At 52.0% G+C, this 12,231-nt stretch overlaps 1 protein-coding gene across 1 annotated transcript; it reads left to right on the plus strand.

The window, feature by feature from the left end:
• The first annotated feature begins 1,085 nt into the window (after positions 1–1,085).
• Positions 1,086–5,296, plus strand: HOXA13 (homeobox A13). Its single transcript, XM_022589881.2, has 2 exons — positions 1,086–2,306; positions 3,017–5,296. Exons 1-2 carry the CDS (start codon positions 1,214–1,216, stop codon positions 3,259–3,261), a joined length of 1,338 nt encoding a protein of 445 aa, XP_022445589.2. The 5' UTR covers positions 1,086–1,213; the 3' UTR covers positions 3,262–5,296.
• The last annotated feature ends 6,935 nt before the right edge of the window (positions 5,297–12,231 follow it).

Here is a 12,231-nt window from a genome sequence, read left to right on the forward strand (position 1 = left end):
TCTCCAAAATATGGCAGCTGCTTGCCTCTTCCAGCACCAACACCCCACTGTGCTCTCAGGAAAGGGTCGCATTTCCCAGGCACAGAGGAAAAAAAGCTTCTCGAGCTGGTTCATGGCCAGAGGAGGACCGGGCACCCGCTGCAGGCTAGAGACAGTGCTCTCCCCAGTCCTACTTAGGGGGGGGTGGAGGTGTGAAGTGGCCCCAAAGAGTCCCTTTCTCCTGTCCCCAAACGGAGTGCAATAGAGTGCCCAGGTGCCTGGAGAGTCAGCTCCGGCCCAGGCTCTGTGAAGCCTCATTAAAGCCCCAGAAGGGGGGCTCGAGTCCCAGCTCAGTACCCAGCTGGGGCCTGTTCCTCTTAACCTTCCAAGACAGGCCAGCCTGGCTGGAGATGTGGGAGCACTGAATAACGGTGCACAAAGATCGCTCTCTCCATCTCAAAGTCTCTGGAGGAGGAAGAGTTGTTACTGGGACTGAGTGAGGAACAGTCTGTATATAAAAGTGTGAGTGTGTGATCAGAGCACGCTTGGGTTTGTGTGTGTGCGCGTCTGTCCGTGTGGGTGTGATGGGTCGTTCTGAGCATATGGGCCTAAATACGAGTGTAGGAGATTGCCCACCAACACTGTGGACAAAGAAGGGGAGGAAGCTTCTATATGTAGTCCAAGTTTTCCAGTGGGATGTCCTGGGACCTATAAGCCAGGCGCATCCACAAACGCCCCGCCACGGTTCCCCCGGAAAGAGAGCCAAATCGCGACGCTGTCGAAGCCGAAAGAGCGAGTGTCCGTGCTGGTGTCTCGCTGCAGAAAGAGGCGCGGATACCTGGAAAGAAAACAGCGCCGGAGGCCCCAAGAAACACCCAGCCTGGTCTACGCCTCGCTACTTTACCGTCCCCAGCCGTCCGCAGATTTACCTGACCTGTTCCCACCGCCTCAGGTCGCAACCCAACATCTCGCCCCATACCCTCCCCGCCTTACGCTGCTCCGAGCCTCACTGGGAGAGGGGAAGGGAAGGGGAGCTGCGAGGAGGTCGCTCTTCCCTCCCGGTCCCGCCCGCCCTGTCCTCCGCCCCTACCCTTCCGCACCCCCCGCCTCTCCCTTGGGTGAATGGTGCGCGGCCGCGCGGCGGGCGCTGGCGCTGGGGACCTCGCGGGCGGCGGCAGGGACAGCGGGTGTACAGAGCAGAGCCCGGGTTGGAGCCGCCCGCTTTGCATACGCCATGGGCGGAGCGGGAAGGGGGGGGGGCCCGGGCCAATGGGCGGCCGCCTGGCGCGACCCCGCGGGGCGCGATCCGCCCCCCTCGCTCTGGCCCCGGCCCCGCGCCGCGCGCTCTTCACTTCTTGGGGGCTTTTTAAAACAGCGCCACTGGGGTCTTCTCCATGCGGCTCGTGCTATGACAGCCTCCGTGCTCCTCCACCCCCGCTGGATCGAGCCCACCGTCATGTTTCTCTACGACAACGGCGGCGGCCTGGTGGCCGACGAGCTCAACAAGAACATGGAAGGGGCGGCGGCGGCGGCGGCGGCGGCGGCAGCGGCGGCTGCGGCTGGGGCCGGGGGCGGGGGCTTCCCCCACCCGGCGGCTGCGGCCGCGGGGGGCAACTTTTCGGTGGCGGCGGCGGCTGCGGCGGCCGCGGCGGCCGCAGCCAACCAGTGCCGCAACCTGATGGCGCACCCGGCGCCCCTGGCGCCCGGCGCCGCGGCCGCCTACAGCAGCGCGCCCGGGGAGGCGCCCCCGTCGGCCGCCGCAGCCGCTGCCGCCGCCGCCGCAGCTGCAGCAGCGGCGGCTGCGGCGTCGTCCTCGGGAGGACCGGGCCCCGCGGGCCCAGCGGGCGCCGAGGCCGCCAAGCAGTGCAGTCCCTGCTCGGCGGCGGCACAGAGCTCGTCGGGGCCCGCAGCGCTGCCCTACGGCTATTTCGGCAGCGGCTACTACCCTTGCGCCCGCATGGGCCCGCACCCCAACGCCATCAAGTCGTGCGCGCAGCCAGCCTCGGCCGCCGCCGCTGCCTTCGCGGACAAGTACATGGACACCGCTGGCCCCGCGGCCGAGGAGTTCAGCTCACGCGCTAAGGAGTTCGCCTTCTACCACCAGGGCTATGCGCCCGGGCCTTACCACCACCATCAGCCCGTGCCTGGCTACCTGGATATGCCGGTGGTGCCCGGCCTCGGGGGCCCCGGAGAGTCGCGCCACGAGCCCCTGGGTCTTCCCATGGAAAGCTACCAGCCCTGGGCGCTGCCCAACGGCTGGAACGGCCAAATGTACTGCCCCAAAGAGCAGGCACAGCCTCCCCACCTCTGGAAGTCCACTCTGCCCGGTAAATGGCGCCCCTTTCTCAGCCCCGGTCCTCCGGTTCTGCTCCAGCTTCTCCTCCGCTCGCTCCTGGGTCACCCTCGTGCCCCTCTGCTCTCTCCCTGGCCTGTCCTAGTGATGCTGCACCCCTGGGAGCCCGATCCCGGCTGGCCTGCCCTGCCCGCACTGCTCTTGAGTTGGGCTGGTCCTGGCTCTCCCTGGGTGAGGGATAGCTGAGAAGAAGCTTGTGGGGACCCTAGCTGGCTTCCTTCTCCCTCTGCGCCCCGCCCTCGCCAGCCCTTGACATCGACTTAAGTAAGGATGGGAAATTGACCTGGAAATGGTTCACCAAATTGCCCGTATTCGTTCTCTCAAAAATCCTTCAGTGTAGAAACATCAAGTGTTGGGGCTTTGGGGATACAGCGAGGGATCTGGGCGTAGAAGTGTTGTCCCCTGAGCCTGGTGCTAACGTTTGGGCCAGGAGATCAAGCAAAGCCCGCTGCTGTGTGGGCAGAGTGGCCTGGGCTGGGGTGGTCATTGGATCCCTGGGCGATTTCATTTCAGTGCAGAGCTAACCACCCTCCCCACTGGCCCTCCAGATTTTGGCAGAAAGGCTGGATTGTACAGCATGGCAAAGGGCAGCCGGGCACTGCAAGGCGGTGTCTCAGATAGAGCTGTTGCTTGTGTCCTGGCCTGGATCTGACCCTTCTGTAACTTGCCTTCCCTATTTTCCAGATGTGGTCTCTCATCCCTCAGACGCCAGCTCCTACAGGAGGGGGAGAAAGAAGCGCGTCCCTTACACCAAGGTGCAATTAAAAGAACTCGAACGGGAATACGCTACAAACAAATTCATTACCAAGGACAAACGGAGGCGGATATCAGCCACCACGAATCTCTCCGAGCGGCAGGTTACAATCTGGTTCCAGAACAGGAGGGTCAAAGAGAAAAAAGTTATCAACAAACTGAAGACCACTAGTTAATGGATTAAAAGTGGAGCTAGAGGGCAACTTGAAGAAATGCTTCAGAACTCGTTGCTTTGTCCAGATAATGATTATAATGCTAATAATAATTGAAGAATGGGAAAGAGAAAGAGAGATACTGGCATTTTGCTTTCCTAAGGGGGATCTTTTTCTCCTGTGGAATCTACAACTCTTTTAAAACTTTACTTTAAGAAATGGTAAAGCCTGCCAGTTCTCCCGCCAACCCCACCAGACCATTAAATGAAAAACTCTAGAGTCAAACATCAACCCCGAAGTACGCAATTTCAGATAAGTTACACATTTACTGAAATCTTGTAAGTATTTATGTGACCGTTATATTTTAGGACACTATGTTATATGATAATAATCCGAAAGTTGGTTACAAATGCAAGAGGCTGTTGTAAACGTATGCTTGTCCTTGGGTCACCATCACAGTCCCCTTTGCATGTTAAGTGACTGCTCAGGTAAATCTTAGTGAAAGTCCTACCATTGTTGTATATTCTGCAAAACATGTCATGTATAGATTTAGAAAGGAAAGGAGAAGAAGGTACTGAAATAATGATCTTGGACTATTTACTATGAAGGGGCAAAGGGAGAGAAAGCTCTTCCGAGGATCATTTGTCTTGGTAGTAAATACAACCAGCTGAGTGAGCCTTTGAGGCTACAGGGGAACCCCAGGTTGGGAATGTCCTTCTGATAATAATTTTTACTTGCTTATGACAAGATTTTTTGTGGCATTTGGACAATATTTTCCGCCCCAATATAATCTACTTTTCAAAGGATTTGATAGCTTTAAAAAATATTTAAAGCATCAGATAATTCACAGAATTCACTTTGTGTCAGATCTCCTGAGGGGTCCTACCCTAACATGGTGGCCTTTGGTTTGAACACAATTTTTCATTTAAATTGATATTTCCCAATACTTAATAAACATATTGCTGGAGAAATAATTTTCCTTTTTTATTTTTTAGAAAAGTCAGAATGGAAATCCATTCCCCTGTGACAGTTAGATGTTTACTTTCTATATTTTGATCTATTAAGGGATTAGTATTTTTTCCTTGTCTATTGTGTTATGAGACTGCATTAGAAAGTTTAGGGATTCATCTTCACAGCACATCTTTAATCAAGCAGTTATTTCAACCAGCACATTCATCTTGTTCATATTCACTATGAGATGCTATCTTGTAAATAAAGACATTCAGCACACTGTGAAAATGTATTTGTGCACCTGCTTTTCAAATATTTCTACTAAAAATGATAGTAAAAAAGAAACAACTTAGACCTGTAGATAGTTGATATAGTGGTATTAATTATGTTAATAAAATAGTCACTGCCATTAAAATCTGAAGGAAATACTCGTTATTTTCCTATGCTAAACATGCACTGCACAGAAAGAAAAGGAGCAGGTTTGTCCTATACAAACCAAGGACCATTCTTTTCTATTATTATTCAGTTTTGTTTTGATTTTTGGCTACAAATTTTTCAAGCAAAAGGAGAAATCCCTCACAACTAAAATCCTAAAAATTTAGATAAGTGCTTCAAGAAGGTTAAAATGTCAGGTATTCTAAAAGGGAGAGAAAAGAAAGGAGGAAGAGATAATATAAATTCCCAGGCTCCCTGTGGAAAATGAAAACCAGTTGTTTAGTATCAGCGATGCCCAGGCTGTCGTATTTTAAAGTCTGCTGTTGGGTCTGCATGTGTCTGAGAGGGCAGGTTTTGATATTTGTTGAAATGACAGGACTAGGAAAGGCCTTAAACCTTGACCTTGATGAAAAAAGACAATTTGTGACCTTGACTTTTGACAGCTCATGAATTGGCCTCGGCTGGATTAGTAGATCAAGGGCGCCACCTCGCGTTGACAAGCTTCCTTGTAATTCTTCAGCTTCAAGGGAATCAAAAGTCTTACTTCCTTGACTCCTTGTTTTAGAGATTTAGTACTCATTTCTTTGGCTCCAGATGGAGCAAATTTGAATATATGTAAGTTATACATGTGCCTGTATATATGTGAATATATATCATATGTGTATACGTGTATGCATTTGCATATCAGTGCTTGTGTGTGCTTGTATATGTATTTGTAGAATCTGTACAGATATAGTATCATTAATTACTGATGACCCAGGATGATATAATTTAAGGTGATTTCAAGAGTTCAGGTACAAAATGTACCTGATGAAGTTTTGCTCCTTTTCTTTAATGGCCAAGTTTGATTTGTATTCACAGTGGCTTGCTCTGCATCGGATTTCTGCAGATCTGCTTTTAAGCTGTACATTTTTGTTACAGTCTAAGAGGTGTTCTTAAATAACCATTCTTTATTGGCCCTCACCCTCCAAGGTGGTCTACCATCCTAATTAGAGCTATAGGGGAATCTATACGGTAAATAAAAAGTTTCAGATGCCTTTCTAACTCTAGAGCTCTAGAGTTACATTTCAGAAATTCAAAGAAACTCACCTCTTAAGAGGTCAGTATGGAGAGCTTAAAGATCTCATATCTACAAAATGACCATAATACAGATGCAGAAGGAGAGTTATCCTGGATAGCTCAGAGTTGAGTGCTGCGCCTGGGTGGTGTGCAATCTTATACTGATGTTTTCTAAGCTGCCATTTGATTTATGGAAGAAATACATACATTTAATATTAACAACCACCATCAAAACTATACTGGTAATAACAATCATCTCTACTACTTATTGACCCCAAACAATACATCAGATGTGTTTAGAGTCGTAACTAACACATATGTATGTTTATATGTTTAATATAAACATAAGGTGATGTGTTTTGTCAGAAACATGCTACGCAAATATGTATTGAAATGTTGGTGGAACCAGGATCCTTAGGGTGCAGAATTTCAAGATGAGGTTAATTTTATCTTTATGTTAGAGGCAAGTAATTGTGAACCGAGTAAACGTATTCATCATTTTATGGAAGATAATATTGGTTGGTTCCAAACCTGGCTGACGGAAACCTCTCCAACCTGAAGACTTAAAACTCCTTTATTGATGGAGAATTACAGAAAGAATCTCTAAAGCTGTCTCAAAAACAGCATGGTCTTGAAATGTACGCATGGAATGGTCTTGTGAAGTGCAATCAAATTTTGCTGTCCCGAGGATTTTCACTCCACTTGTGGGAGCAAATGAAAATGATGCTTCAGATCAACCTCCCCACATCTTGTTCCACAGCACTCCGTTTCTAAATGAGCTGCCATCAAGCCAAAATAACAGCTTTCTCCCAAAGTGTTTAAAGTGGTGGAAAATCCCTCTCAAAGCTGGATCAAACTGTGTGTTTATGAACAGCTCCAAAGGGGACTCTTCTGTTGACTGGGGGATATTTTTCTTTAGATGTAAGAAATATTCTGAGCTTCAGGCCTAGGAAGGAGGCCAACAGCAGCTCTACAGTCGGAATACCACCCCTTTCACAAGCCATCGCCACTGCAGGAACTCTGGGTAAAGTAGTAGTTTTCTTTTTTTTCCTCCCTTCAGCTTTTGAAACTAATGACAGAAGATATTTCAGAGCTTTCTTCTGCCTGTTCTGAAACAGATGTTGATAATGTTGATCTTACCTCTTACTTAAAATTCCCATGGATCTACCAGATAACCTGAAGTAAGCATGGATTATGATGGCTCCCCAATACCCAAATAGCAATTAATCTGAACCTTTAGAAAAAAGACATCCAGGAGGATGCCAGCCACGATGTAGGAATAATAACACCAAACACTGGGATAGTGTTGTTGAATAGCTGATTCAAGTATTTTTTTTTTCCTAAAAGGGACACACTTTCAGAATAAGAAATTGTAATATGGAAACAACTAGACACCGTTTCCGTCTATTAAATTAGCAATGATTTTTAATCCTGTAATGGCCTGTCATGTGACCATTTTTTAAAAATTGTAAATATGGGACTTTAAAAAATCTACTTTTTCCATCTGCTCTTAATACTGTCAAATTTATTGAGGTATTTTAAGTGGATGATTGTAAAACGCCACTTTGCATTTCACAACTATTTATGCCTGATACAGAGCTTAAGCCATCCATTTAAGTTGTTGTTGTTTTTTTTGAAAACAGAAAACAACTTTTTAAAGAAAGGGGGAGAAAATTATTCTTTTTAAAAATTCAACCTAATTGAGATATTTTCTTGAAATTCACGAGGCAGCGAAATTCAGCTGAGGACGATACACGTGTGTGCGGGTAGCTACTGACACAGTTCACCGAATGTTAACACATGTGCGGATCCCACTCTGCTGAGTGTGTTTGGAGGGTTTGGTGAAGATGCGGCTACTCGTTTCCTCTCTGCGAATTCCCGAGTTTCTTTCGGAGGGGAGACGGAGCCTGCCCGGGACTGTTAAGCTCCAGACCCAGGGGGTTCAGAGGCGCCCTTCCGGATTTGCGAACCTCTATGGAGGAGACGCTAGGGGCTTGCTGATTTATGCTCATTCCTTTAAAGTTGACCGAATGCGTGTCAGCAGCCCAAGACCTGGAGAATCAGAGAAATGTGCAGCGAGTTGCTCACATCCCATTTTTCATAAGCAAAGATGTAACGTTATCCAAGAGGCCTGGGGAGATTTATGCCTCAGTTTTAGGACACGCACACAATAATTAAGTTTTCACCCGCCAGGCCGCCGGGTCAATAACAGCCGGCTTCATTCTTTATGAAAATACCCACTTTCTGATCGGCTGCTTCAATCCTAGCGCATCTGCCTAGCGCCGACGAATGCCTGAAAGGTGTTTGCTATTTTTAATTTGATTTTCAAGGGAAGGAAAAAGACGCTGGCACAGAAAAGTCCTCCGTGGAAGCAGCCAAGGCCTCGCCACAGTTGATTTCATTTCTGCCTGGCTCCGTCGCGCCGCCGAAGAGCTGGATCCACCCGGCAGCAGTCTTCACAACGGGGCCTCGGAGATGTGCGAACCTTTCCGGGCGGTCGCGCAGCGGCGCGGGGCCTCCCCCAGGTGCAGGGACGGGGACGCGCGGGAGAAGTACCGCCGCGGACCTGGGGAGCCACCCGATGCCGCGCCCCTCGGGGGCCGAGGAGGCTCGAAATCCTCCGCGCGTCGGTATGAACTCTCTCCTCAAAATGGAGGCTCAAAGCCTTAGAGAGCCGGCCTCGCTCGGACGGCTTGTGGGCCGGAGAGGGCGTGCAGCAGGACATTAGGCAGAGGTCAAGGCCCCGACGCCCTAGGCCCGCGCCGGGCGGACTCCGGAGGGCCGGCCACCGCGCCGCGTCTCGCCCCGCCGCTGCAGGCTGACGTCACCGCCGCCCGCGCGGGCCTTCGCGGGTCTCTCTAGGCGTTATTTGATGAGGACAAGACGAGTCAAACGAATGTTTTGTGCGGGTGCCCCTTCTCCGCCCCGCCCCTCCCACCCCATGAGAATAATCGGGTATTTAATCTCTCCCGGTCTTAATTCTTGGCAGCGTGGAAGGTGGTTTGCAACGGGAAATAAAACTTGACAGGAGCATTTTCTCTAAAAGGGGTTCTGAATCGGGCTGAAAAGAAACCGTGTTTTTCTCTACCAAATACTTCCGCTTTCTGAGCCCTGGCCTGACGGGTGGGGTGAGCTCCGAGGGAGCGGAGAGCGAACGGGGCACGCACGGCCACGTTGCGGACCCGTGCGGCCGCATCCGGGCGCACCGCGCAGTCCCGGGTCTCCGCCCGGGCCGGAAAGCAGATTCGGCCTCGCTTCATCCCGCGCCTCGGCCACGCTAGGCTCGGCTGTAGGCCCGGCGCCGCCCGCAGCCCGAGGCCAGGACCCGGCGCACGGGAAGTTGGCACAGACGGGGGCCCGGCACCCAGAGTAGTACCCTGGCCCTGGCTGAGGGTTAAGTGAAAAAAGAGGGCGCGGTGGGGGGCGGGGGGGACTTAGATCGCGGGGCTTAAGCTCTGAGGCTTTTGGCCCAGGGGAGTTAGGGACAAGAGCTCGCAAAGGCGACGGTGACACCACTGCTGGGAGCTTTGTTCCGGCTGCGGGTCTGCGGACACTGCACAAAATGGAGGGGGGAATGGGGGTGAGCGGCATGCGTTGTCCCGGCTGCTATTGGGTGGGAGAGGTTGGAAAGAGCAGAACCCCCCCTCCCGGCATCTCAGAGAGCGCCCTCCTCTCGTGCCGTAAAGGTCAAGTCCTCCGCGCCATGGCTGTCTCCATGGCCAGGGCCGGTCGCCGCGGGAAGGCGCAGGACACACAACTGGCCGGCTGCAAGCTGGTTCTGATACCCTGGGATCGTGGACTGACGGTAGTTCTTTCTTGGTTACCAACTCCTTCGCCCCTAGCCGTATTGAAGAGGAGCTCCCGCAGCCAGGGGTGGCCCAGGCTATGTCCCCGTCGAGTCCCGGAAGAGCTGAGCCCGCGGAAGCTTAGCCGGGGTGAGAGGCAACGCCTTCAAGCTCAGGAGAGCGGACGCGCGGCTGGATCCGAGTCGTGAGCTCCGGTAGAAACAAGGGACCTGGCAGGGGCAGCCGGGCCAGCTGGACATGGAATAGAATAAGGAAGCAAGGAACCTGCTGGGACCTTCTATTGAGGTCCCAGAGTCCAGGTCCGCGCCCTCAGTGCATGGCAGGCCTTTGGTGAGAACTTTGATGCTCTTCTTCTCCTGCCTAAAATATGGGCCAAGAAGTGAGGTGCATTCTGCCAAAGGTAAAAATCCCTGACTCTCAGACCCCAAGAACCCCCTTACTGTGCTGTGGAGGGGTCGGGGCCCCTTACCTCTGCCCATAGCCTGCTTGCAGCAGGTCACCGCATCCGGCCTAGTGGTCAATCGCTTAAACCTGCTCTGCCGCCGAGTTTATTGCTCCAGGTGAATCAAAGAGACCCTGCAAATGATTTCATCTTTTTTTTTTTTAACAGAATGCAGGAAAGCTGAGCTTTATCCCTAGGGCTGCATGGGTGGAGTCTTGAGGGGACAGTAGGTAGAAAGATTGTCGGTGGACAGGTACCATCACAGAACTGCCTATCAGGGCACATAGGGGAGACTCCTAAGGGCAGGGTTTGACTAGGCAGGGGCTCGCTCTTCTCCAGCCTGGAGTGTGAGCCATGGATCGAGGCTGAGTAGAACCGGAGGAGCCTGGGGAACTGCCCTAGGTGGCAGCTGAAGCTTGGGGTATGGGAGCTTCCTGTTAGCCACAGCCGTGCGGACCAAGACCCCGAGGACCAGAAATGGCCTTCTGGTTGGGCTGCCGTCTTTTGTCCTGTTTCTTACGGATACACTTGGCTGGGGCAACCCAAGCCCCGTTTGGGCCGAAGTTGCGGGGAGGATGGAAGGCAGACACTGGGAACCAGGGCTTTGCCCTTCAACCCCCACCCCCATCTGTTCCCACTCAGTAGGGGAAAAAAATCTTTAATGAGTCCACGACAATAAAAATAAAAATAGTTCTTCTCAAAGGAAGTAACCCTCTTTCTCCCATCACTTTGGGACACACGAAACTAAATAATAACCAGATTGCTTGGGTGTCTGAGACCCTCTGCTAAACCCTGTGCCCCAGCCCTCAGTGGCCAGTGGAAGGATGTGGACTTCTTCAGATCTTTAGGGACCTTGGAGATTGAACCTGTGAGTCAGATAAGAACCAACCATAAGGTCAAGTTCAAGGCATTACCTGTTCCCCTGCTTTAGGGAAGGGAGGAGGAGCTTGTGGGTGGGACAGGTGCCTCTCCAAGCCAAGGAGATAAATTAACCCCTGCCTCCACCTAGTAGTGATAGAAGGGGGTCTCCTGATACTTCATTGAAGCCTCAGTGCCTCCTCTAGACGGTGCCTGGAAATGTGATTAGTTGGCCATGATCTGCCAATAGACCATTTCCTAAGAACAAATTCTAGGAGATCTCCCGAACTTCCCAGACAACCCACCTCCCAGGCTTACCATGGAGGACAGATGTACCTCCAGGATATCTCCCACTTGGAAAGAGAAAGCCCCCAAGTGGCGGCCTGGCCTCCAGCCCCGTGAAGGGCTTGATAGCCGTTTCCACCCTGCGTCCTCCAGCTGGCTCTTGCACCTGTGTGCAGTACGATCGCGGGGGTTGAAATGGTCTTTTGTATAGCTTTCTAGAAACAGGTGTGGCATTTAGGGACAGAGGAAGGTAGGGGCTCAGACCAGCAAGAAAAAGCAAAAAATTTGGTGCGCTATGTGGTCCACAGATACACAACTGTTGATCTTTGGGAGTGAATTTTGGTTTGTCAGGTGGGCCTTACCCCTCCCAGGCCGGCTGCCATGCAAGGTTGCCAGGCCCACAAAAGCAGGAGCTGAGTCCTAAGAAGAGAAGGAGGGAGTGTTGATCAGAGAGGGAGAGAAAAAGAACCTGGAATGGAGTATTCAGAAGAAGGAAGTGAGAGGTCCAGTTCAGACCCCTGGTGGAGGCCTGAATTGGGGGAGAGTCAAGAACTTAACCAGCCTCCTTTCTCTGTGCTTTCCGAACTGAGTGCCCTCCAGTGGCACCTCAGCTCTTGCTCAGCTTAGGGGAGGTATCGGAAGAGGCGGGAGGCCGCAGAAGGGGAGACTCAGCTGGAAAGAGGCAGGAGACCGGCAAGCAGGAGCCGCAGGGAGATGGAGACGGATGGCTAGGGAGAAAACAGAGTGAGCGGACAGCCTGATGTTGGCATTCACACTAAGGGTTATGCACTGAGCAGTCACAGGGCTGCAAGTGGCACGGGGACTTCAGGTTCTCAGATTCCGGGACAATGAGCCGCTGCCAGAGGCCAAGCCGGCCCCGAAGAGAGAAGAGGGCAGCCTAGCAGCATGGCCAGTTGGGGTTGGAAACCCCGGAGCGTGGAGGCACTCCCTGCCCCCCAGCTCTATCCTCCCTCAGAGTGAGCGGGTGTTAGGCTGCCTATCAAGTGATGGTCCTTTCTGCTCACATCCCTTGAATGACTCTGCTGGAAACGCCCCCAGCACGACAACACCGGTGCACACTAACCGTGCCAAGGGTACCCAGCCCGGGCACTGCCAGCAGGCACCCTCCGGCTGCTGCCCAGACCCCTCGGCTGCAAG

This window comes from Delphinapterus leucas, chromosome 9 (genome assembly GCF_059928025.1).
Source record: "Delphinapterus leucas isolate spDelLeu-1000000601 "Yukka" chromosome 9, BTC_Dleu_Yukka2, whole genome shotgun sequence".
NCBI classification, from domain to species: Eukaryota; Metazoa; Chordata; class Mammalia; order Artiodactyla; family Monodontidae; genus Delphinapterus; species Delphinapterus leucas.